Here is a 27610-nt window from a genome sequence, read left to right on the forward strand (position 1 = left end):
CATGTGTTGTTATTCTGCCTATGAATAGGAAAGGATTGTGTTAATAAGAGAGCTAGCAGGAAATGGGATGCAAAAAAAATTACAATCAATAACATATTAAACACAAAACAAGGATCCGGGGAAATTGTAAGGTCGGTTTTAAAATGCATTAAGCATAGGTCTATAGACATATTTTAACATACGTCCTGACTGAAATCCCTTCACACTCCAGCACAGGTGGTGGCGGTATGCACCATAAAGTTGGTATGCGACCCACCAATAAAACCCCAAACACCAAAAAAAAAGAAGAAGAAGGACATGATTTTGGGCTGTAACGCAGTCTAACTTACTTTCTCGAAGAGACTAAACCTCTGAGATCTGTTATATGTACTGACTCTATGGCAGTATTGCAAAGTTTTATAACCGATAATGCAATACGTGAAGATTTGGTATTAGAAGTAAAGCATCTTCTATTAAATCTTATCAATCTTGGACTAGCGGTACAGTTCTGTTGGATTCCAGGTCATTATGGAATTGATGGCAATGAAATTGCTGATAAGTTAGCTAAAAAAGCTCTGGAATTAGACCAAGTTCAAATCCACATTCCATTGGGTAAAGGAGATGCCAAAGCTTTAATTAAATCACAGATTATGCTAAGATGGCAAGATGAATGGGAGTCAGAAAGTAATGCCAGACACTATTATAGGAACCAGAACTGTGTTGGAGGGAAAAGAATCACTTCATTGGGTCTTAATAGGCATGAAGAAGGTATGATAACTAGATTGAGGTTGGGCCACACAGGTCTTAATTCCACCTTATCCTTAATAGGTAAAAGTAATGGCTTATGCTCTGAATGTAAAGTCTTGGAGGATGTCACCCATGTTTTATTTAGATGTAAGAAATGTAACCAACTCAGACAGAAATGGAAAGAATCTGATACACAAAATGACATTCATAATATTTTACAGGAGCAAGGAATGCAGGGACAAAGAAGCAAATATTTAATTATATATCTTAATGATACTGGTTTAAGTAAAAGAATTTAGGATTTTTTTTTGTTTTTTTTGAGGAGGGGTGGGGGCTAGTTTTGCTATTATTTTATGATTTTATGATTTAAGGTGTCATTTACCAACGTCCTTTTTACACACTCCTGTGTAGTAGTCCAGTAGGTGGCGGTATATATCGTAAAGATATGATCCGCCAATAACCAGAAGAAGAAGAAGAAGAACTTACTTTCTCTTTTGAAGCAGACGAGCAACAGAGGAGTTTTTTTTTCTTTTTCGGGAAAATGGTGAAAATGAAGATTCTCGTTGTTTTGCCCTTATTGTTCTGTTTTTTATGCCTACACGATCATGGTAAGACGTTTCGGCGTAATGTTATGCCTAAAGTCAGTATTATTGCCGACGCAGTTGTATCTAGCCTACTCTAATCGCTATAGGCTATTTGACAGAAATGCATTCACATTTGTATTTTGCAGTGTTCTTTTATCTGACTATTGTTAGACAGGCTTGAAGGATACGATCTCTCCAACGATTAAGGCGAAGTAGCTATAGCTAGGCCTTACACATTTAGGCTATGTGTTGTAGCCTATTTGCTCTAATCAAATTTTATAGTCGACAGGAATGTATTTATCCTTTATATTTTACTGCAGTGTGTGCGTTTTATTGGCCATACGTCGTTTTTATAAGACATTTTACGATTTGTTTGTTTTGCAATCTCGATTCTTCATGAAACGTAACGTTAGCATAGCCTAGCCCTGAAATCGAAAGTGGATGTTGTTGTTTTTTTAAACTGATTTCTTTATAACGTTATTCGACAGGAAAAACATTTATCGTTTGTATTTTGCTGTTTTACTTGACCGCATACGTTTTACTTGACCATTGTCTTATATTCGACAATGACGATTTCGAGGTTACAATTCTTCAGCTAACCATAAAGGCAACAATGACGCATTAGGCCTATATGTTGTAGCTCTAATCTTATATTCGACGGAACTTAATTTCAGTTATTTTTCTTGCATTTATTTGTTGCAAATATAATCTCGCTTCTTGTCCACGATAAAAAAAAAAACGATGTAGATCGCCCTATGCGGCGAAATCATTAAATCCGTATTATTAATATATATTTTTTTCCTATACACATGAGAAACGGCACTGCATTTAATACATTCACAAACAAACAAACAAACAAAAACATAAAAAAATTATTAGAATAATTACATCCAAATAATTGACTCAACAAGTAGGAAAAATCTGTAGGCCTACATAGTTAAGAAACTTGTTGTTCTTACTGTTATCAATGAGTTTGAGGGATTTTACAATAAGGGAAATCTCAGCAATAAAGACATCAAATCTAGGCAAAGTCTTGAGAAATTTTTTCTTGTGAATAAATAAATTAACAACATGATCATAGTCACTCCCAGAAAAATAGAGAAATATATCCTTCAATGAAATTTTTAAATCACATTTGATAAAATGAGAAAGATAACAACCCAATCTCTCCCAAAGAGGCCTAACCAGATTACAGTGGTAGAATAAATGAAGCAAAGTTTCTTCCTCAACTTTGCAAAAAACACACAGGTCGGAGATATCAACAAAAGAGGCAATTTGTGAGTTGGTTGGGTGAACATTATTTAGAATCTTAAAGTGTACCTCTCTTATTTTGTTGACAGTATACAATATTTCTCTGGGATTAACCACGCCCTCTTCCAGTGAACACTGTCAAAATAATTATTCCAGAAAAATTTACATCGAGGGGATGTGTAAACTGTGTAATGTAACAGCTTTATATGTTTACGATTAAAAAAAAAGTATCAAGAAGGCAAAGTCCATCCAATAAAAGTTTGGACATAAATGTTTTTCTCTCATTAAAGAAAAGGTTTGTTTTAAATAAATGCACATAACCTGGAGCTTTGATGACCGAATTTAAAGTTTTAGCCGGCAGAGGAAAATTATACAAAGTCATAAATTCTTCATATTCAAGTATACTGCCATCATTTTTAAATAAATCCAAAACAAAAACAATACCTCTATCATACCACTTACACTTATCCATAAAAAATGATTTGTTCCGGATTAAAATGTTCAAATTATTCCACAGAATTTATTTTTGGGGAGAATAATTTTGCACATAACACAATTTCCAAGCAAGTAAAACTTGTTGGTGAAATTTAGAGAGAGAAATCTGTAATTTAGAAGGGGTGAAATTGCATTTTAAAAGAAACTCTAAACCGCCTACTAAATATGGCATTGGGGATATAGTACCAAATTGAGCCATTACTACAGACATTTTTTTTAACCAAGTAATTCTAAAAGAGCTGACTAGGCTAATTCTTTAAAATTTAAAACTTCCAGTCCACCCTCAGAACGTCTATTAGACAAAACAGATTTCCTAACTTTGTGAGATCTGTTCTTCCAAATAAAATTTAGTAAGATTTTGTCACTAACAAATAAAGATAAAGAGGGATAAACACAACGAGACAAACCCTGTGCTTTAGAGATAAGTACACTTTTTATAGATTGACAGATCTCGTTGTAGCCAACAATTAAAGATGTTCTTGTTTTCTTTATTTTATGTGAAAAATTAAGTTGTTGGCGGAGCAATCTATCTTTAGTAAGGAAAATCCCCAGGTACATGATACAGTCTTTTACAGGTATATGGTGTTTCAATGATTGTTGAGTGTCATAAAGACATCATTTTTTGCGCAATTAAAGCGCTTAGTAGTTTGAAAGCCAACCAAAACTGAAGAGTTAATGTCATTATAAAGCATGCTCACCCTGTTGATAAAAGTACATCCAAGGGCTAAGAGATTTAAGCAAAAATTGGTGTTCTAAAGAGTCAAATGCTTTATAAAAATCCAAAAACATTATAATAGCTTCTGAATCGATATTCTCTGAATAATCAATAAGATCAAGAACTAATCTTATGTTGGAGCTAATATGCCTATTTTTCATAAATCCATTTTGTGTTTCACCAATTATACTATTAAAGCCAGATTTTAAACGAACTGCCAAAATTAAAGCAAGTAATTTATAATCAACATTTAATAGTGATGTGGGTCTCCAGTTTTCAATTAAAAGTGGGTCTTTATCAGATTTGGGGTGGGGATCAAGGAAATAAGACCCTGCTTCTTTGAGGGAGTCATCTCCCCTTTTTTAATACAGTCATTAATCAAACTAAAGCTGGGTTTCCACCGAAATTACCCGGAACAATTTGTCCCAGGAACTTTTTTTGCCCCAGACCGGTTGCTTTCTGCGTTTACACCGCGGTCTAAAGTACCGGGAAGATTATAAACTGCTCTCCACTGCTCCTCTCAGTCTGTGACGCACAGTAATCAGGTTTTGATCGCCACATTATAATAAATATGGAGGAGATTCTTGGGCTGCACAATATATCGAATTTATCGAAATATCGCAAATGTATTTATCGCAATATGCATATCGCAACAGCTTGCAATAAATGGGGTCATGAACAAAAGACAGTTTTTTTTTATAGCTTTAATAAGTATCAGGATATATTTAATTCATACAGTGAAAACGAAGCAATGTTTTATTTTTATATTTTATGATTCAGTATCTTTTATTAAATCAACCTAATGTAGGATAACCTGAAACCCTGTGGTTTACACTGATGTTAAAATAACACTTCTTATGTTACAGTAAAACGCTGATGTTCACTTTCAGAAGTTATAATGATGTTTTCTTGTCATAAAAAGAATGTGAAACACATGTAGGTTATATCATTTTAAATATATTTTAAAGATAATTTAAGTTTATTTTACACACTTTAAGCATTATCGTATCGCATATCGAATATCGCATTATTTAAGGAGTTAACAAAAAGATAAAAAAAATAATGTGTTTTTTTCGCCCTTCTCGATCCATTTTGCTCTAGAGCGTATAAAAGCACCTTTAACAATCTCTGTGAACATATTTTCATTTTGCAAATGACGTGCTCAATTTTACCTCATCCTCTTTACTGGGGTTTTCCTTATGCATTAACACACTTAATCTATGAATGAGTTCTAATTCTTTAATGTTTTTATCTCTTTTAATTAGCTTACTTACTTCTATTAACAGCAAGGTCTCTAACTCTAAATTAAAAAACTCCCAGTTAGAGCCAGGGTCGCCTTCAGTATTACTAAACATAGAATTAGCCAGCTAAGTTACACTCATTAAAATGAACATCTTCCAAAAGACAGCCGTTAAATTTCCAGAAACCCCTTGTTCTATTTAACTTACTGTATTGTGCAAGATTAAAAAAAATGTACATGTGGTCAGTAAACGGGGCAAATTGATGATTAACAGTATGGACATCTTTCAAAATAGCATGAGAAAAAGATAAATTCTTGCTTTAAGCGATCCAGATTTGTTGGACCAAGTAAAGCCTCTACAACCACCGTTAAATAAACGGCAAGCATCTGCCACTGAAAGATTTTCACACAACCATAAATTATTATGTGAATTAGAGGTAGTTCTTATAGGAAATCTATCGTGTGCATTGTCAGGGGTTTCATTAAAATCTCCAGCTATAATCAAATAAGCATTAATAAAACAACTTGGGATACTTTTAAGCTTAGCTCCCAGTTCTTTAAACATGGAAGCATTAGCATTTCGGGAGTTGTACCCATACACATTACACAAAATGCATACTTGCATACTAGAATGATCCATCTACCCTCATCAGATAAAAAGTTTCTAAAATGTCTCCCCTAAATTTATGCGTCAAAAGTAGAGTACCAGCAGAACGATTGGATCCGTGACTCATAAAGATTGAATTGCCCCACTGAGTTTTCCAAAAATTGTTGTCTGATTCACAAGAATAACTTTCTTGAACAAATATAAAATCTGCATTACTACGTTTACAATACAGAAATAAAGTTTTCCTTTTCGAATGATCTCTTAAACCTCTAACATTAAGAGAAGCTAAATTAAACGAAGAAAACTGAAGAAAAATGCATGAACACAGATTACAACAAATGCAGTGCAACAAAACCAGCTAAACAACTGGTAAACACAACAAGATACTACTTTGGCTAAAGAAGTTAACTTCTTTCCCTTGAACAGGGTAGGTGGTGATTGATCAGTAATGTCTTCTACTAGCCTGGCAAGCCAGACTTACATGATGTTAAGTTACATCAAGATGTTTAGTCTGGCAACTCTCCATAGACGCGGCATAATCCGAGGGGCGGGATAACGGTTGTCTCTCAAAATCCCTCTGCACGCAATAGGATAGCGCTACAACCAATCAGAGCAACGAAGAAGGTGACGTAGTTGGAAAACATCTTCCTTTTATTAAGAATGACTTCAGTGCCGTTCTTTTCTTAAAGAAAAACTTAACTCCAAGTCCTCCAGAGTCGCGGCCAAAGCCGATTTGAAAGACCGCTGTTCTCCATCCGCAGCCGCCATTCTTTGTTTTCAAGTGGCAGCCGTCGCAACTCTGTCATCATATGTTAAGCCCGCCCCTGCCTATTCTATACTCTGTACGTGATTGGCCTGTCCCAATTTGGGTTTTTGCAGCTAGAAGGTCTATGGAAAGTTGCTAGACTGCCCTGGCTGCAAAATACACTTTGCTGCCGCTAGGGTGCGTCTAGATTTCTAGGCTAGTCTTCTACATGACACCAAAAGAACATTTAAAGTGCATTATTGAGATAGAAACATTAAAGTAAAGATTTTTGTTTTGTTTTATAATAATAAGAAAAGAAATAAAGATAGTTAGATTTCCTTAAATGGGCGACTCTGATTACACAAAAAATCAGTCTGAATTATATTAGGCAACAATTTTTTGACCATCAATGAATGCCAAGGGTCCCGAAAAGGATGCCTTCTTAAGGCCAATTTATACTTCTGCGTCAGGTGCGCACAGTAGGTACGGCGTAGCATACGCATAGACGTGTACCATACGCCGTATCCTTCGCTGTACCCTGTCGCGCACCTCCTCAAAAATGTAACTACACGTCGCTCTGTAATATCTCTGGCCATTTTGCACATCTTCTCCGAGTGCTCATGAACATCAGAAGCAAGCTTCTGCACTACCACAGACAGGTTGTCAACGGATTTCGTCATAGCATCAGTCGAGTTCTCAGTGAAGATTAGCTTTTGGAAAGTAGCGTCTTGTTTTGCAGACAGAGCTTGAATGGCATTCAAAATGTCGGCGATATCTCCGCTTGTTTCAGACTTCTTTTCCGATTTTTTTTAGAAGGAGGACGTTTTGCAGGAGACGCTGGAAAGGGTGTTGCTAAACAAAGATTAATATCCTGTTTTGTATCACCCGACATTGGAGGGTCAGAAAGCACAGCGAATCTATTGCTCAGGCAAGCGTCAGAGACTAGCTCGCCTTCGGCGCCAACCTCGACATCCATAGCTTTCGGAAAAACTTGTCTCTTTCTGCCCATTTAACAAATGTCAATGCAAAAATGTACACAGAATAGCACAAAATATAAATGAAGAATTAAAGTGACTGATCAATCACATTAATACCACAACCGCCAGAGCTCAACTTCACACGTCCACCAACCACAACGCCATCTTGGCCCCCTCTAAATCAGTATGTTGGAACTGAAGAAAGATTTAGCCATGACGTCACAACAATAATAGACGTTCTTCCGGATGGCAAAAGCAGAAGTGTTCCTATGGCAACGCTAGTAAATTGCTTGGAAGGGAGACCCACCGTCGGCAGTAAAAATGTAATAATAAAAAAAAATGTAATTAAATGTGTTTTTTTATCATAATAACAACTGTATTTAATGATACAAGTAAAAAAAAAAACCTCTCAACTCGCTATAACCTCCTCACCCACAGGAAATCGATAAAACCCTGCACCTTTTGCTGTATATCTGGCAGTGCAAACACAACACGTTTTCATCATAGTTTCAATTTTGATCTACAATGTTTTTAAAGGTTAGTTCACCCAAAAATGAAAATAATGTCATTAATGACTCACCCTCATGTCGTTCCAAGCCCGTAAGACCTCCGTTCATCTTCGGGACACAGTTTAAGATATTTTAGATTTAGTCCGAGAGCTTTCTGTCCCTCCATTGAAAAGGTGTGTACGGTATACTGTCCATGTCCAGAAAGGTAATAAAGACATCATCAAAGTAGTCCATGTGACATCAGTGGGTTAGTTAGAAGTTTTTGAAGCATCGAAAATACATTTTCGCAGCGTCTTACGCCAGCAGCGTCACTGCGGAGTCGTGAACGCAGATTGACAACAGACCCGCAAGAGAATACAATGCTGAATCAAGTCGTAGTTTTTGTTATTTTTTGTTATACCTGGACAGTATACCGTACACACCTTTTCAATGGAGGGACAGAAAGCTCTCGGACTAAATCTAAAATATCTTAAACTGTGTCCCGAAGATGAACGGAGGTCTTACGGGCTTGGAACGACATGAGGGTGAGTCATTAATGACATTATTTTCATTTTTGGGTGAACTAACCCTTTAACTATGTAACTGTTCCAGTAGCCGGCTGGATCTCTTCAGTTAAGTCGGTAGAAGCCGCTTGCGTTCTGCCACCCGGAAGTATCTTGGTGCCTATTGTTTACAAACATTCTGAAATGCCGTATATAGGCCTGGTTAAAAAAAATGGCCGCCGAGACCGGAAGTAGGGTAAACTCTTTTTCCGGTGAAAGAGCTAACAGTAGCAGTCAGAGAATAAATGCGGAGACTAAAAGCGGCCTGTCAGCTGCTAAGTGAAAATCTAAGCATGCACGTAAAGAAAGTACAGCTCGTGATACAGGTATCGTCTATTTTGGAGTGATTGTAATGTATATTGTAAAAAGTAAACTGAACTTGACGATCAGCGTAATTTTGGGATAGATCATTTTTACGGTTATTCTGAGATCAAAAGAACGCGAGCACCGTTGTGGGACTGAATCCGCTTCTGACACTTTGACTCCGAGCGTAGCCTACAATGCAGACTTTTGTTAGAAAATAGAAATGCGTTCTAAATAGGGATGCAAATTATCGATTAATTCATTAATCATTAATTGATTGACCTTATCGATCGATTAACGATTAACTGATAAGCGGCTATTTTCCTGAGAATGTACATTTCTCACGGTATCAATAGTGTCTTTAACATAAAAAGCAAAATATTGCTTATATACTGAACAAAAATGCATGTTATTGCTCAAATGATGTTTTATTGTAACAGTTGGGATACGGTACAGAATGTCATTTATGTAGTTTAACAAAATAAATTATGCACAGAAAATTAAAATGCATAAAAAATAATTGTGCACTGGCTCACCTGTTGCAAACATTAAGCAACATAAAATAAATGTTAAATAAAAATCTATATGGGTAGGCTTAGCCTAAACTATATTAAGTCTACATAATAATCTATCTGGTAAACTACTTGAAAAACTTGAAACATTAGCAGCAGCACTTATTGATGCTTGGTCTGAGAAAGTTAACAGTAAGATTACTAGACCTGGAAACTTCAAATATAGAACTGAAGGGATGTCAATTTTCACAAATTCCCATGATCGATCGTAATTTAAATTAACGATCAAGTATGCGTCTGCTGCAGTGCATATGGCCAACAGCATGACAGGGTTTGCTCAAAACGCTATGTTACTCACCAAATGAATGAGAATGTTTTTTTAATCCAAATGAAGGGCTAGTAGGATTGTAAAATGTTTCGATGTGAATGATAATGAAATTAAATTAATTATTTAATAATCAAATATAACGACTAATAATACAACGTGTCACCAACGCCGCCTCAGATGCGTGCTTGCAGTGTGTTGTAACGTTAGACGTGCACTGAAACGCACTGAAAACGGCAACTAAACCCAATGAATTCACAACGATTTAATAAAATAGTGTTCTGATGTTATGTAATATGACAGTCCCAAATTAATCATCGTTATTTTTAGTCGTGCATTGCTGCTTGAGCGGCGCGCGCTGAATGAATAACCGTTGAGCACTTTGCTAGCGCGTTATTTATCTCAAAGAAGCGCAATCTATATGAGATTAGTCAGATATATACAAAATAAACATTATATTACAAATTATATCTGCACAAAATGACGTGAATGCACAAGTGAATTTGAGTTACGTGCCATTCAGAATGACTCATGATGTGGACGCGCTCTTCCTGGAACAACGCGACACGGTAACTTAACCCAAATACTTCACAATGTTTTATTACACTATTGTTCTCTTTATAATGTTATGTAATATGACAGTCCCAATAGTCATTATTAGTCGTGCATTGCCGTTTGAGCTGCGCGCGCTAAAGATCACGCTTCAACAATTCTTAACCAAATGCATCCAATATAGGCTATGAGATAAATCAGATATAGATACACATAATACACATAATAAACTATTACAACTTACATTTGCACAAAACAAAAGGCTGCGAATGCACACGCAAACTTATAGTCATGATGAAGGTGTAAAACAGTCCCAAACATAACTCCGGCGCGCTCGCTTGTGTTTCGCGGTTGAGCAGCACGCACGCGCATGAACCTGCTTAATCGATGATCGATAAGTTTGATCGATTAATGTATTATCGACAATTAATCGATAATCGATTAATCGTTTGCATCCCTAGTTCTAAACGAACCGATGGAAAGAATCCGTGCGCGGAAATGAATTGGACTTCCAGTCACTGTTGGAGATATAGAGCCGAATTCATGATTAACTGTTCAACTGAATCGTACAAAGGAGTCGATTCTCCTCGATGGTATCGATTACAACCTGTGGAATCGAATCTTGATTCCTAATGCTTCTGAATCAAGGAATCGATTCTTTTGAAATTTGATTTCCAGCCCTAGATTGGAGCTGACTGGCAAAATACTAAAGAAAAAGTAAAGTTTGTCAGTCAAAGAGCAAACACACTTTACTAGAGCATTGTTTATTATGTTTCAAAACAGTACCTGTATATCTTCTAAAACGCAGATGTTTATCCTATCTTTACTGCTCTATCATAATAGACCTACTTCATTTTTTTTTTGGTTTTCCAATCAGAAATACTGTTGCAATATTTATTGAAAATAAGTATGCAATTGTAAGCATATGAATAAGTACACGATTACAGTTGAAGAAATTAACTAGACTTTTTATTTAGTAGTTTATTTCTCACTTCCACTAGCAGCTAATTTGTTTATATTTATATTAAATGTATTTTTCTACTACAATACATAATTAGACTATATTTAGTCTATCAAAAACATAACTGTTCATTATCCCAAATAGTGGGTTAGTCTGTTACTATAAATAAATTACCGAAGTTGCTGCAAAAAAATTCCTGACTGATATAAAAAATTTGTCATTAAAATAATTAACAATGAGGAAAAGATTAACATTGTAAAAAAAATAATAATAATTTTTAGTGTAGAAAAACAAATGTAGCCTGACATTATTTGTTTTAAACATTACAACTTTTGAGTTTGCTTTCAAAAGAGGAAGGAGTGCCTATGCAGGTGGCCATGGAATAAGAATAAGTGCTGGTCCAGATTACTTTTCAGATAATTTTTTTGTGTGCGTTTACCTTAAAGTTAAATTATTGTGCACATTTAAGTAAAAATATAAAAATACTGATAAGTTTTGTACAAATAAAATGGTAATCCTATTGGTATCGAAGTTTTTTTTTTTGAACGATACCCAGCCCTATCTGCAATATATTACACATAGTACCATATCTGATCACATAGGCTACATCCATATATTATGAAGTGTATTACTGAATCTAAAATTCCATTATGATATAGTAGTATATTGTCACATATTAATATACAGCAATTCCATATATATTATTCAATATATTGTAATATATACACCATGTATTATTCAAATATACTGTTAAACTATAGATTGATCATACATAGGGAAATATATTTTCTTTTCATAAGGGGATCCCAGACAGTAAAATTAGATTTTTGTAACGTCATGATTTTTTAAAACGTATCAATATCAATCACTTCATTGGTTTTAGTCTAACCATTTTTTTCTTTATTTGCCTTAATTTCATTATTAGACCTAATAGCAACGTTAGGTCAAATGCACTGTAAAGATGTACAATTCTTAGTTTCATTAATGGTGGTAACATGAAAAATGAGTCATATTCTTGTGGAAAATTGCTGCAATCTCCTGGACAACTAACACTTAATAACATGACATTTCAACAAAAGCCGCTATATTTCATTTATACAAATCAAGTGTGAGCTTAGTCATCAAGTGTCATGCCATTTAAATGAATGAAACTTTTTTTTTTTATGTAGGGGAGAGCGGGGCACAACCTAACGCATTTTGGTTTTGGCTCAATTATTTAAAAAATAATTAGGTTAGATTAATCTTTTTTTTTACACAAGAAACATACACATCTCTGCTACAAATGAACACTTAAAGTTTTTTTCTAGGACCTTCCATTTTCGTACAGTTGCACTGAAAGTGACAGAAGTGCAAATGTTACAACTTACCCCATATGCGGGGTTAGTTGTAACAGACAGAGGGGTTAGTTGTAATACTTGTGTGTAATACACATAATCCAGTACTATTTTATCTGTATAGTTTGATATTGTTTGTACATCTGTATAGATAGATATCCATACATCCATCCCTCATCCAATCATCCTTCTATTATGGATCAATATCACGAATAGAGATATAGGAATTAGGAAAGGGCTGCACAGTTTTGCATGCAAAATTATTATTATTATTAATAGTAACAGTAATAATAATAAAAACAAGCTTAAAATCACATTTTAAAGTGTTTATTACATGAAAACGGGCAATATTTTTAATAAATAAACAAGTGATCAATATAGTAAACAAATCCCATAGCCTACAATATTGTGAACACTTGGCGGCTTAGTTGTAACACTGTGCTACAACTAACCCCGCTGTGTAAAAAATATTTTAAACCTAGCTAACAGTTGCTAGGAGTTGCTGACATGTTTCAAAATGGTGCCATGTTTTAGCCAACAAGACAGTGATAAGGCAATATAAAGTTAGATTTGGTGACATACACACACAACTCAGAAACAGAAAAATACGTATGATGAAAAAAAATACTTAGATGGTGTCAAAACACTCTTTGTCCCGTATCTTCACAAAATATTACCAAAACTTTTCACAAATCCACGGGAGACCGTCTTCTGGCAGCGAGAGAAAAAGAGCGTAAACACAACCCGCGTGACCCTGAGTAACTACGTAAAAGGTCCGTGTTACATTTAGCCCCGCGTTAGGTTGTGCCCTGCGCTCCCCTAAGCAAACGTCAAGAAAAAATAATTTTTTCGCTGCTCCCTGAAAACTATCAACAACCATTTGCTATTCTTACTTTTGACAGATAAATGAATGACTGAGAGAAAACGCGCTGTTCACAGTCCATTTTGAGAATGAATGGTGATCGTTGCGGGCGGCGGCGCGACCGAAGGTATCGCTACCCTACTTCCGGTCTCGGTTGCCATTTTGTGAAATAGGCGTATTAAAGTGCTATTATGCAGTAGCCTATTGGCATTTTTTCGCTGTATTCTCACTTTTTGCTCGCAGGTTTCTCTATAGAGCTCCCCCTACGGCTTCGGAATAGATATTTGACAACACTGTTGTAAAAGTCGTTGGCGCCTCTCCCTCATATCTTCTCCGTCTGGTCATTTGCATTTGGCCACCATTCAACCCGAAAAAGTCAAATAGTCAATAGCCACAGAAGCTGGCATGGTGTTAAAAAAAAAAAAAAAAAAAAAAGAACAAAACAAAATGCATTCATAAAAGCTGCGTAATATATTGACATGTTTACTACAAGACAAAATAAGATGATTTGCCCCGATCATCCAATTAAAAATGCTTGTAATGCTTCTCGCTGGAGCATCCGCATGTTTTTTATTTTTATTTTTTATTTTTTTTAGCCGTTTTCACCTTTTATTAAATATTTGCCTATGAGTCCCTCATTCAACCTCTGTATGATTTTAAGATTAATCTTCTTCTTTTTTTTCACACTGTCACGGTTGAAATACGTGGGTTCAAATATTTAATGTTCAGTGAAAAAGCTTATTTGGGGGGGACCAAATAAAAAAAAACATTTTCATTATTTACTTTTGTTCAAATTAACACTGCAGGTGTAATGCAAACTTATGAGCAGAATTGTATATGAATCAATTAGGGATGGATCAAATCCAGATTTTTGGGGTTCGGCCGAATACCGAATCCACTGGTTAAGATTCTGCCGAATCCGAATACCGAATCCTACTCCCATCCTCAGTCCATTAACACAAACACATTAATGAATTAAACAACATCAACAGCAGTGGATTTTGAATTAGATTTTATTTTAACTGTAAAAAAAGAAGCAACAATAGCATTTTAACAGCGGTATTGTTTAGGGTCCTTGCCACCACGAGACAAATCGGCATTGCAAATTGAACATGTAGCTCGACTTGAATTGCCTTCTTTTGACTGAAAGTACTGCCAAGCAACACTTTTTCTGCTCGGAAGTTCCATTTTCACTTTCTCTCAGCCTACTGCATTCGAACGGTCCACCGACTGTAACGACTGTTCTGTTTGATGCTCATTATTATCTTATTTTGTTTATCAACGCTGTGGACGGTAGAACGTGTGACAGACATTTGCACGAGTTCTTGGGGAATAAAGTGCGAGTTGTGAGATGTCAATCGCCTCAGTGAGATTGTCTGGCGTCAATAACTTTAGCTATCCCTATTTTTCTTCCTGACACAACGTGTTACACTACGTAAGTTACATATCTTCCCGTAATCAACGGCGGGGTGACGTCGAACAGCCTAGCGCGCATAATGCAAGCTTAGGGTTCGGTGGAAAAAAATTCTAAGGTTCGGCAGTCCTGGATTCAGTGCATCCCTAGAATCAATCAGGTTGTTGTTTGTATAATGGTTATCAAGTTGCATATGATCCTCCATGAGACTCGTCTATTTTTGTCTAAAGATGAGTGAACGTGTATCAAAGATGTTTTTCGGTTGTTTGTTTGTATGTTACATTATGAATTCAGAAAGATTTCTCTACTCAGAATCTTTATGAACATTTTCACTGCACTTTCCTGTTGTACAATGTTGTTCAGCTCATAATGATTTGTTCATTCTTCTTCAGGTGCCTCTGGTGCTGATACAGACCAAGTGCCAGTGTCAGTGAAGGAGGGAGATTCAGTCACTCTAAACACTGGTGTTCAAACAAACCAACAAGACAGAATCAGATGGTATTATAAAGACATTCGCATCGCTCAAATCAATATAGATCTCACTAAAATGTGTACAGATGTTCAGTGTAATGAAGGTACTGAGAGATTCAGAGACAGACTGAAGCTGGATCATCTGACTGGATCTCTGACCATCATGAACATCACAAACACAGACTCTGGAGAATATACACTGAAGATTAGCAGCGGCAACAGCGAGAGTGAAAAGATCTTCAGTGTTTCTGTTCATGGTGAGTCATTGGGCCCTATTTTAATAATCTGAAACGCAAGTATCAAATGCAAGGGCCGACATTTCTGTATTTAAAATCCTTTTGTTATTATTTCATGTAAGGAATTTATGCCTATTTTTTCACATCTTTTCACAAGAAAAATACTCTTCTCTTAAAAAACGGTCTGAGATTTCTCCCCTCTGAGAAATAAGTCTAATTTCACCACAATTATTTCCCTTGTGTGGTAATATTTTTTTCTTGTAATTATGTGTTGTGGCAAAAATTAGTTAAACCAACATCTATGCGTAAGAGACACTCAGAGTCAAATTATAAAAAGAGAAGTATTTATTCTTGCAAGACTAGGAGCAGTCTAATACACAGTTGTTACCCTGTGCAGAAGAGTGACACACCCTCGGACAGACTCAACTAGCTTTTATCTCAGTTTCAAGGCCTTCTTCCTCCCAGTAGTTTTCCATAGACAAAGGAGCCATATCACTAGTTTAGATTTATCACTAGTTTGCCCACTAAGTCCGCTGTGCGTCGGGTGCAAAATAGGAATGATGCATGCGTTGCTGTACAAAGTCAATTGCGCTGGGTGCAAGATGGGGCCCATTATGTTTAAAAGCAAGTCTTGTGCATTTAGATCACATCATTAAAGGGGTTGTATATGATGCTTTTAAATGTTTTCCTTTTCCTTGAGTGTAATCCAGGGGTAGGGTGTTTTCTGGTGCTCCAGCCCACCAATTTCTTTTTCAAAAGCCCTGACTCTTTCAGGTTTCTTATAATACTGTCAAAAATATAAACTGTTCGACACATATATTAACTGAAATATTTAAAATGTTTAAATACCGCTTTTCCACATTATCAATACACCGATACCAGTTCTCTTCTCTCCTGACAGCAGTGCTGCATAGCCATGTCTTCTGTCATTCACTCAGTGACTCGTTTCATTTGGTCCAGTTGAAGCATTTTTGTTATATTTTTTGTTTTATATAACTGTTGCACATTTTTCAGCTAATCATTAATTCAGTGTTTCACATTATCTACACTTTGGTGGCCCGCCATAGTTTTTCTGTGCTGCCAGTTTAAACATAAACCAAAATATTAAAAAACTTCTCATAATTATTGTGCCATGGCCTTGGCAAAGTATCTGTCGAACTTACTAAAATCAAAAGTGCAGTAAGACTTTGTGTGCCCTTATCAAATCGTATAAGACTGCAAAACTATATAGTCTATTTGCGCTGTTTCACTTCTGTTTGAAACCCAAACAAAACTCACTCAAGTTTAGTCAAAGCCTAAAACATTTATACTTGTATTCTATTCCGTGAGACCTTTCAAATGACACATGAATATCTGAACTGTATGATGTTATTGACATATTACAGTACATGGCACAAAAAAGTATTTCATAAAATATGGGGAAAAAAAATATTTGTCAGCAAATAACTCGGCATTGCTCAGGAGTTAAAGTTCAGAGTCTATGCTTTCACATGATACCTATTTTGTGACCGTAGTTTTGAAAAATATGAGAACACTTTATTTCAATAGTCTACTTTAGACATTCTACTAACTATAAGTAACTTTGCAACTACATGTCAACTAACTGTCATTAGAGCATTAGTAAACTCTGCTTAATATCTAATCCCAAAATAGATATTCTACTGACTATAAGTAACTTGGCAACTACAAGTCAACTTATTCTCCTAACCCGAACCCTAACCTAACAGTAAACTGACAGTCCATTACTGTCTACTAATACTCTAATGACAGTTAGTTGACATGTAGTGGCAAAGTGACTTATAGTCAGAAGAATGTCTAAAGTGGACTATCGAAATAAAGTGGAACCAAATAGTTTTTTTATTTTATTTTTTTTATAGCTAGGTGGCGCACTCCATTGCAGAAGGACTACTCGGCACTTGTTAAATGTTAAATGGTTTGATGCTTTAAAAAATGGAATTAAGCTTAAAAATTATACCCAATTTGTATTATTGCTGCTTAGTTATTTGATAATATTTTATTTATTTTTTTGTGGGCGGTGTTCTGGGGGTTTGTTTATTTAGGTTTTTTTGCACATCAGACAAAGGCTGCTAGGTCTTTGAATACTAGTGTATTTAACAGTCATTGCAGTGGTGACAGGATGCGTAATGTACAGTAGCTGCTCGACACCAACAGCATCTTTGTGCTCAGACTGTCATATCTGCAATATAGAACACAATTTCAATAGCCAAGCAGTCCTTGTTGTCATTAAAACATTTAAACGTAGCTTGTCATTGGAAAAGCATTCCAAAAACAGTGCATCCATTATATTTATATTTATAGCTTAATGTTGGCATGAAACAGAAGTTTATAAGCGATAGTTTTTTCTTTCCTATTGTGACATATATCAGAGTGAATCGGCTTCTGGAACAAGAACAAATGTAGTGTGGGGCTTGATTTTGTCCATGACCTGCTGTTTAAATCTCACACATAAATAGCATGAGTATAAATAAGATTTTGTAGAATAAAACTTGACATTTTAATAAAGGAAAAAGTAAAAAATATTATGAGCAGTATGAGTAATATTCATTGTGGTTTTGAATTTAAAAATACTTGGTTGTGTTAATGCACAGAATAATTGATTGATGCAGGGCAAATATCAGATGTGAGCCTGATGAGTAAGTGTAAATCAATGATGTTCTTCGGTTGTTTGTTTGTATGTTACATTATGAATTCAGAAAGATTTCTCTACTCACAATCTTTATGAACATTGTCACTGCACTTTCCTGTTGTACAATGTTGTTCAGCTCATAATTAACTGTTTGTTTCTTCTACAGATGCTTCTGGTGCTGATACAGACCAAGTGCCAGTGTCAGTGAAGGAGGGAGATTCAGTCACTCTAAACACTGGTGTTCAAACAAACCAACAAGACAGAATCAGATGGTATTATAAAGACATTCGCATCGCTCAAATCAATGGAGATCTCACTAAAACTTGTACAGATGTTCAGTGTAATGAAGGTACTGAGAGATTCAGAGACAGACTGAAGCTGGATCATCTGACTGGATCTCTGACCATCATGAACATCACAAACACAGACTCTGGAGAATATACACTGAAGATTAGCAGTGGCAACAGCGAGAGTGAAAATATCTTCAGTGTTTCTGTTCATGGTGAGTCATTATGTTTAAAAGCAAGCCTTGTACATTTAAATCACATCATTAATGTGTTTAGTGAACTATTTCGCATTGACATTTAGAGGTGTTTTTTCTCTTTACCTAAATAAAAATTTCTTTATCTGTTTTTCGTATAAGCTACATTCAGAAATGTAACGTCTGTTACCATAACCGTGCGCTGTAAACACTAGTGTAGCTACTCTGGTGTCAGTTTTGCTTATCAGTTTAAACCCGAGTCCAATAATGACAGTTAAAGTGTTAGTTCCAAAAATGAAAATTCTGTAATTTACTCTCCCTCATTTTGTTCCAATCTTCAGAACACAAATTAAGATATTTTTAATGAAATTGTAGCTATTTCTGTCTCTCCATTGACAGTCTACACAGCTGATGCTTCAAAAAGTTCATAAAGAGATATGAATTGAGCAGTTTATTCCAAATTTTCAGAAGAGAGTCGGATCACTTCATTTGATGATCAGATTTAATTTTTGCTTTTATTCGTATAAACTAGGGATTATAATTATTTTCAGAAATATTGCATTCGAATATTTGGGCTCGTAAAAAAGGAATATCCTAATATTTGTTAATTTATTTAAACAAAGTTTAACTATAAAGGAGTTTTTTTTTATCAATATGTTTTTGTCACAATTTCCGAACAAGTTTAGCAAATATACACAACATGCTTACATTATATCTTGAGATTTTCTTTTAGTTGAAAACGTTAAACAATGTGTGTAAACAATATACAGAATAAAAGCTTCAAGCCGAACTGCCTTTGCAAGTACGACTTTTCACAGTGGTAATCCTCTATTTTATACCTCTTTCATTTCAGATGTGATGTTATAACTGTCATTTATAACATCTGACCTGCATTGGTTCAAAAAACATTCATTATAAAAACTTTGAGAACGCAAAAATAGGTTGTGGTTGTACGGCTGAGGAGTACGGTTTAAAATACATTTTGAAGTTCATCGGCCTTAGAAATGTCAAAGAAGAGGTTAAGTTTTGGGGTAGAAAAAACTTTGGTTTCTCTTGGACATGGCTAAAAAACACTACTTACTAACTCAACCACGTCCCTTTATGTAGTGTATTCCGTGGAAAGGAATGATTTAAATAAGGAATATTGTGACGTGTTTGTTCCTGGAAGAAAACTCAAGACTACAAGTGTTCAGAAACATTGACACTGGTATAGATCATCTGTAAATTGTGTTTCAGGAGTTGCTGCTGATGAAGTGAAGAGAAAATCAGTCATGGAAGGAGAATCTGTCACTTTATATACTGGTGTAGGAGGAAAACTAAATTTTAATGACATTCTCATTACTGAACTCACTGGAGATCAGAGTAAGATCTGTACAGATGTTCAGTGTGAAGAGAGATTCAGAGACAGACTGAAGCTGGATCATCAGACTGGATCTCTGATCATCACACACACCAGAAACACAGACTCTGGAGAATATAAACTACTGATCATCAGCAGCAGATTCAGCATCACTAGGAGCTTCATGGTTTCTGTCACTGGTGAGTTTCATTTAGTCATTCAGTGTATTTTCCCTTGAGCTGTTTTAAAATACAGCTTGAAAAAGTCCCATTTAAATCCTCCCAGTAAATGTTTTAATTTTGGATAATCTCCTTGACGTTATGCACATCAAAGTAACTGACAATTGTCACATTGAGTTACACATTACGAATTTTACAATTTTAAAATCTTTGGTTAATGATAAATGCACAATATTAGTCAGAGATTGGTTATCAGTTGATCTTCAGTAATAGTGCGTGTGTGTGTGTCTTTAGCTCTTCCAGATTCAGGTTTATCTTCAGCTGCTGTTGGAGGAATATGTGTTGCTGCTGTTGCTGTTGCTGTTGCTGCTGCTGCTGCTGCTGTGATTTACTATCTCTACAAAAAACAAAAAGGCAAGTATTACATACAGCTGATTGTACAAAATATAAATAAGATATTTCATTTGCAAAATAATCTTTAAAAACATGTAAAGTATGTACTTTTATTCTAATTGACCAAAGTAAGAGTTTGTTGTTGTTGTTCAAACAGGAAACGGGAAACCGCGAGATGATCATGATCAGGTGAGATACTGTGAGCTCTGAATCTCTGTCTGCAAAACACTGACTTTACTACAAATTGGCATTTGTTATAGTAGTGTGTATCAGGTTGCATGAAAACCCTTTGAGTGTATCCATAAGGGGAAAAATTCCCTGAGGCAAGTAATTTATTCACCTACTGTAATGCCTGGGTCACACTACAGGAGTTTTAAAATCCCTGATTGTGAAATCTGGTTGCAGCACACACTTAATGAGAATAATTGCAGATTTTCTTCCCTCAAGTCTCAAACATTCTCACACTACAATATTTGAAAATTGTGGCGCATCACACACTACAAAATGTTGTTAAGATTATCGTGCCAGAGGGAACTTAATCTGGACTGAAGAACTCTGGAGTATTGTTGTGTCATGCTATGACAATTACAATAATTGTTGTTTTTGTTTGTTTGTTTTTTGGTTAAAAAATAAAATAAAAAATTGTGCCAGAGGAAGCCCCTCGCGTAATCTCACGCAGCAGATCAGAAGCGGAAAACCGGATGTAAACAAAATATATGTCCTTCAGATCAAGTTATATTCGTGTAAAGGTTGCTGTGACCAAGAAAAGCAAAATCTTTAAAAAAAACTTACTTTTAACATTTAAGGATATTACTAATGAATGGTGTCATTGCTGGTCAATACAATGAATCAATGCCATTGATCTCTTTGAAGTGTCGCATCAGCTTCAGCTTGCCCATGCATTGATGCTCAGATGAGCCTTGTAAAGTGGACATTTAAGTTAAAATTAAATATTAAAATGATTAACAGCTTGTTTCGTGACATCTTCTATCTTTGAATGAATCCGCATTTGTTACTTTTTCGTTGAATTAACATTTTAATGACTCACTCAAAGACAGTCCCTTGCCGCCACCTAGTGGCTTAACAGTGTAACACACAGAGACAAGCAATGCCGATACTGGTGAAATCTCAGCAGAAAGCCTCTCATAAAGTGAGATTCGAGGATCGGAACTAACAATGGCCTAACAAGCTTATTGTCAGGTTAATATCTGTTATTATATTATGTGAACCCTTATTTTGACGACATCTGTTTACTCCACTTTGTTTCTCCTCTTTACTCTACTTTGTTCAACGCTGTTTAGTTTTCGGTTTACTGAACATGTACTCGTCTTCGTGCCTGCTGACCACAACCTAACACTTATTTATTTAGCAATAAATAAATAAATGGTCATAATACCACATATTGTGCTGTTGAGTCACTCAATGACCTCAAGGGAAATTCCTTCACCATGACAGCACTTCTTATTGGCTATTGTGACAGTACCGATGTAATCACAATCTTGCTTATCCCAATAAATATCAGACATGTTTGATATGATCGGGCCGAGCCCAATTTGTGTGAGCTGGTCGGGAGGTGCAAGATTCAATCTGTGTACGCCTCACATTAGCAGATAATCTGCGGCGAAACATCGGAACCAATCGAGGTCCTCATCAATATTTCTTCTCAATTTCTCGAGAGGGGTAAATCGAGCATAAATCAGCCTAAAACTCCTGTAGTGTCGGCCAGTAAACTCCAGGCATAAGTGTTAATACTAAGCATTTCACGATAGTTTCTGGCAGAACATGGCAATAGGGAAGCAGTTGCTATAGTTTTGACATCTTCCATAAACAGAACACAACCGACCGCTTGGTTTTAATTTTCATTAGGCAAAACTGCTTCTCTTTAAGGGAGTCTCTTTTGAACTTCACTGAATAACTGTGTGTGTGTGTCTCTTAAACCAGACCTCACCCTAGGCTAAAATTATGCCAAATTTAAGGAAACTGCACAAAATCCATGCATTGTGCTGTTGCACCATTTTTCATATACCAAAATTCAAACTCATAGATTCAGTTTTTGGACTGCTGCCTGCCGCCTTGAACTTGAGCATGCAAGATGATGATGATGATGATAATAATAATAATAATAATTCACAAATGTTTCTGTCAAACACAGTGTGGAAAAAATATGAAACTCAAGCTGCAATATATTCTATTTTATTTTTAAAGCGCTTTTCACAATACACATTGTTTCAAAGCATATCATACCTTTAATACTTATAAAACGTATTTATATCACTAAAATGCACCTCGGTAATCCATCCTCCTTAATTAACATAAAATCTGCCATTGCATGGGAGTTCAGCGGATGATTTGAGGGAGCCGTTTTGGTCCCTTCATTTTTTGAGGGTGAAATGTTCACAGAACTTAAGGTAACACTTAAGCAAGGTTTTTTTTCTTGCAACCCATATTTCACTAAGGGTACCCATAACCTTATAATTAAGGTTTTCCTTCACTTAAGGGCTTGAGTGTTCTGTGTGTTTCATTAAGAAATCATCACATAGAAACACTAATAACTGACCTGTTTAAGAGAGTGCTGACCTTGTTCTGTTTTACTTCAGAATGAAGAACAGGGCTCTTTACATTTCAGAAAACTTTAGAAGGAAAACACACACTTTTTTGTTTGTGTAAATGAATCATTAATCCTGAAAATTTGTTTTTACCTAGAATCATGAAGAGATGAGAGAAAGAGTAAATGGGAGTAAAGCAGCTGATCATGATGCGAACAGGACTCCACTGATGAAGGAAGGGAAGCCAATGGACACCACTGATGGATAATAGGACATGATAGTAAAATTATTTATTATTTTAACATTGACATGAAGACATTTAAGAATTTAAAAACTGGACCTTATGAACATTCAGAGAGCATTCAGAAGCAACATTTTCATAACTTAATGGAAACATTAACAAAACAATATCACCATTGTGTCCTTGATCAAACTCTGAATCTCAGGAACTGCAACTGCACTGAAAGACACTGTGGATTGAACCAGCTACAAAATACCAAATAAGTGTTTATTTAAGTTCAATGTTTGTGCATTTCATGTGAGGAGGAAGATGGAGACCTGTTCAAGGTTTTCTTCCATGGGTTCTGATTCTGATCAGATCTGTTTCTCAAGCTCATCACCTGCCAAATGAACGATTACTGCTTTGAAGAACAACAGGATTTATAAATGTCATTGAGGTGCCTATTTTTTTATTTTTATATGAATACATTTCCATCCCAGAGCTGTAGTAATGTACCGTGCCAAACTCCTCAAGATCCTGTTACGCAACCTCAGTAAGAGCAGCCAGCAGCCATATCACCCTGCAGTCCAAGACTGGTTGCCCAGTGAAGCTAAGCAAGGCTGAGTCTGGTCATTCTATTCTAAGAGACAATGATTGTGTGGCTTCTGCTCAAGCGGAATATCTTCAGACTCTTTCTGTTTTCTTTAACTTTGCATTAGAAGCAGGGTTGAACTAACTACCTAGGGGCCCCCAAAATGCCCCATTTACTTATGCTTAAAGGCCATGTTGCAGGTTAACCACTACTGTCGATTAATTGGTACATAAATAACTCAAGATATGTATATCATTTTTAAAATGTCTCAAAAATGGTTTTAAATACCAGTTTTTTTAAGTTTTTGGTATTAACGTTTTTTTTTACGCAATTCAGTGATGACGTCACGTTGGGGAGAAGTGAAGGAAAGCTAGCCTGATGGCCGTCAAAGTTAATGAAGTGCATGGTCCGAGGAGAATGAGTGGAGAGTTGGTAAAGTGTCCTGGTGAGTTGCTATCATTTAGCAACGCAGCAATGAGATAACGACACATATTTTTTTTTACTGTCATTGAATAGCACCGAGTGAAATATCAACGTTTTCTTTATAGTGGCGGTGATCATGACGTTAGTTCAGAAAGTACCAGTAGCCTTTGTCATAGTACTGGTAAACTTTGTCTTTGTCATCTATAAATAGAAGGCATCGTGCTAGCTATAAGGGCGTTTCTAAGCGTTTCTCTTCCTCCGGTGAAAATGTTGTTGCAAACGTAGCCGCCGCGCGTCTGTCGCGGTGTTTGGCAGGTGCTTGTGCGGGCGGTGCCGTCCCGTGGACACTGCGTTGGAAAGCTTGTGCTGTAGGGCAGTGAGTGCGTTTGGGTCGCTGGTCGAGGAGCTCACCCCGCGACCAGATGTGACTGAATGCTGAATGCATGCTGCCTGAACCCGTTTGTGCTGAAGATAGCATACACACATCTCAGGCAGGATCATGGTCCCCTTCAAGCCAGCACGCACGAGTATGTTGTTTGTTTACTTTTTTCACGAAGTCTTATGAACCAACTTAAACAGTTATAGGTGACTATAGATGTGTTGTATAGACAATAATCATGTTCTATAATCTGCGCTGAATACTCTGAATACTCTCGTCTACTACTAGTCTCTCTAGTCACTCTCAACGCGGGCTTTGGTAAACTCTCTCCCCAAGGTAACGTCATGCAAAGCATTGTGGCGGAAAGGAGAATCGTTGCCGCTGTAAGATAGTACCTACTTTTTCGTATTATATTCTGTTTTGTGATACCCAACAACATAAAATACAATGGATAAGTTTAAATGTTCATTACCAACAAGCAAATTGCACAAATTCGTTGAAAAATTAAACCTGCAACACGGCCTTTAAGTTTTTTTTTTTTTTTTTTTTGCAAATTATATATTTCTAAAACACCATTTGCGAAAAATGGCATCTAATCATTAGTGTCGTGAGTGTGTGTGAGGGGGCCCCCCACCTCACTACATTATACTATTCCATTATCTCACTTACTGCGCATCTGCAAAAGTGACAAGGCTGTAATGCGCCAAAAAAACTGACTGAGAAAAAGAAGCGATTGACAGACAGTGAGTGTACAGAGTAGTAGACAGAGTAAAAATGAAGCGAAGCTACCCAAGCGGTGCTGAAAAAAGGAGGAAGTGGGAGGAAAGCAAAATTTGTTTTGCAAAATTGCCGAAGGTGACAAACTTTTTGTGATGCCCGCTGACAATGACAACAACGCTAACGATACAACCACCATCACGACCATTAGCGCTGCTAGCGGGGAGGAGCTAACGTTACCCATTGCTGCCGACAGTGCCAGCCCAGGCTGCTCAAGCGATATTGCTGCTAACAAAGGCATCAAGGGCAACTTTACAGGATGAGGAGGATCCTTCAACAAGTACAATTAATGGCTCCGTTTGACCCAGTGATGCGAGAGAGTATCTACAACTACAACTTACAACTATTTTCAGCTCCTCAGTTCAACGTTGGACCATTCTCAAAGAACACGTCAAGAATTTTGCACTTAAAACATTGTCAACAACCAGGTGGGAGTGCGGAGTTGAAGCTGTGAAAGCTGTTCGCTACCAGCTGCCTGAAAGCTTAAAGGCATTAACTGCTCTAAAGGAGTATGCCGCAGATAAATGAGATGCAGATGTCTCAACAGCTGAAAGCATCTGCAAGGAGCTGCAGAGATGGCCTTTTGTGGTAAGTACCATAGCGTGGTACAATGTGTTCCAGATAAACAAAGTGAGTAAGATCCTTCAGAGCCCCAAAGTTTCAGTCAAGACAGTGAGGGAAGAAATCGGGGCAGTGAAAGAATTCCTTCAGGAATTTCGCAGTCATGGATTTCATTCTCCGAAAACAGATGACAGAGATAGCAGAGAAGCTTGAGGTGGAGATGAGCTGGCCTGAGGTGCGTCAGAGAAGAAAAACCAAACAGTTTGTGTATGAGGGAACAGAGCACATTCAGTCATCTGCTGAAGAGCTCTTCAAAAGAGAGTTTTCACTCACACACATACTCACTCAATCACAGACTCACACACAGTCACTCACTCACAGACACTCACACACACTCACTCACAGACTCACACACTCACTCACTCACTCACACACACACTCACTCACAGACACACTCACTCACACAGACACACTCACTCACTCACTCACACACACACACAGACTCACTCACAGACACACTCTCACACACACACTCTCTCTCACAGACACTCTCACTCAGACACACTCACTCACTCACTCAAACACACCAACACACAGACTCACTCACACACACACACTCACTCACAGACACACTCACACACACACTCACTCACACACAGACTCACTCACACACACACACACACACACACAATCACACACACACACAGACACTCACTCTCACACAGACACTCACTCTCACACAGACTGACTCACTCACACACACACAGACTCACACACACAGACTCACTCACTCTCTCACACACACACACACACACTCACTCACTCAGACACTCTCTCACAGACACTCACACAGACTCTCACAGACACACACTCACTCGCTCACAGACACTCACACACTCATTCAAACACAGACACTCACATAGACACACACACACTCACACAGATACACTCACTCACACACAGACACTCACTTTCACACAGACACACTTACTCACACACAGTAAGTTGATCACTTATTGTTTTGTGTGTTTCTTCTCACTTTAGGAACACAAGACAGAAGTCCACAAACAACATGTAGCAGCAAGCAGATCCATATAGGAGATGCTATCAGAGAGCCAACAGAGGTAAATGACAACCAATGGCAGCTCTTCCCTGTAAATAGACAATACATATTATTGTACAGAGAAAATTGTATGTAAGTTTTTCTTACAGATGCAACTCCAGATGCCTAGACATAATTGCTGTGTGAAGACTGCTGAAGAGAAGTTATAAGTTGGGCTTTCTTAGCAAAAAAGGATCGACAAAAGGGGGGAAACAAGAGATGTAGAGGGCCCCATGTCTGTGTTTGCCTTGTGCCCCAAAATGACTAAATCCGCCCCTGAACAGGAGAGGAAAAAGTTGAGCCTATGCAAACGCTATTTTCTTGCAATGAAAAGGAACTTGAAAGAACTGTGATCATGTACTAGATGCCATTAAACTGATCTGATTAATCAGAATGAGCTTTATTGGCCAAGTGTGCGCAAACACAAGTATTTTTTATTTTTTTACAGGAGCTCTTGGTAAAAAATAATAGAATAAACAATAAGAATAATTGTTGTATACATCTGAAACAGAAGATTATGTACATATTTTTGCATCGTACTGTGTACAGCTCTTTAAATAAAATGTGTATATGTATTTACACAAAACTGCTTCTCTCTCAAGTATTAACT

General features: G+C 36.6%; 1 protein-coding gene across 5 annotated transcripts; it reads left to right on the forward strand.

The window, feature by feature from the left end:
* The first annotated feature begins 1190 nt into the window (after nucleotides 1–1190).
* LOC306987872 (cell adhesion molecule CEACAM3-like) lies at nucleotides 1191–27435 on the forward strand. Of its 5 annotated transcripts, none has more exons than XM_079592479.1 (10): nucleotides 1191–1334; nucleotides 15047–15382; nucleotides 18175–18510; nucleotides 19726–20028; nucleotides 20302–20421; nucleotides 20558–20589; nucleotides 23104–25925; nucleotides 26086–26159; nucleotides 26943–27022; nucleotides 27111–27435. In XM_079592479.1, exons 1-7 carry the CDS (start codon nucleotides 1268–1270, stop codon nucleotides 23212–23214), a joined length of 1305 nt encoding a protein of 434 aa, XP_079448605.1. In that variant the 5' UTR covers nucleotides 1191–1267; the 3' UTR covers nucleotides 23215–25925; nucleotides 26086–26159; nucleotides 26943–27022; nucleotides 27111–27435. The 5 variants fall into 5 exon arrangements, with proteins under 5 accessions (XP_079448605.1, XP_079448606.1, XP_079448604.1 ...); XM_079592480.1 differs by having other exon boundaries at nucleotides 26086–26133; XM_079592478.1 differs by having other exon boundaries at nucleotides 23104–26159.
* The last annotated feature ends 175 nt before the right edge of the window (nucleotides 27436–27610 follow it).

The sequence above is a fragment of the Phoxinus phoxinus genome (genome assembly GCF_949152265.1).
Source record: "Phoxinus phoxinus genome assembly, chromosome: 20".
Taxonomy (NCBI): domain Eukaryota; kingdom Metazoa; phylum Chordata; class Actinopteri; order Cypriniformes; family Leuciscidae; genus Phoxinus; species Phoxinus phoxinus.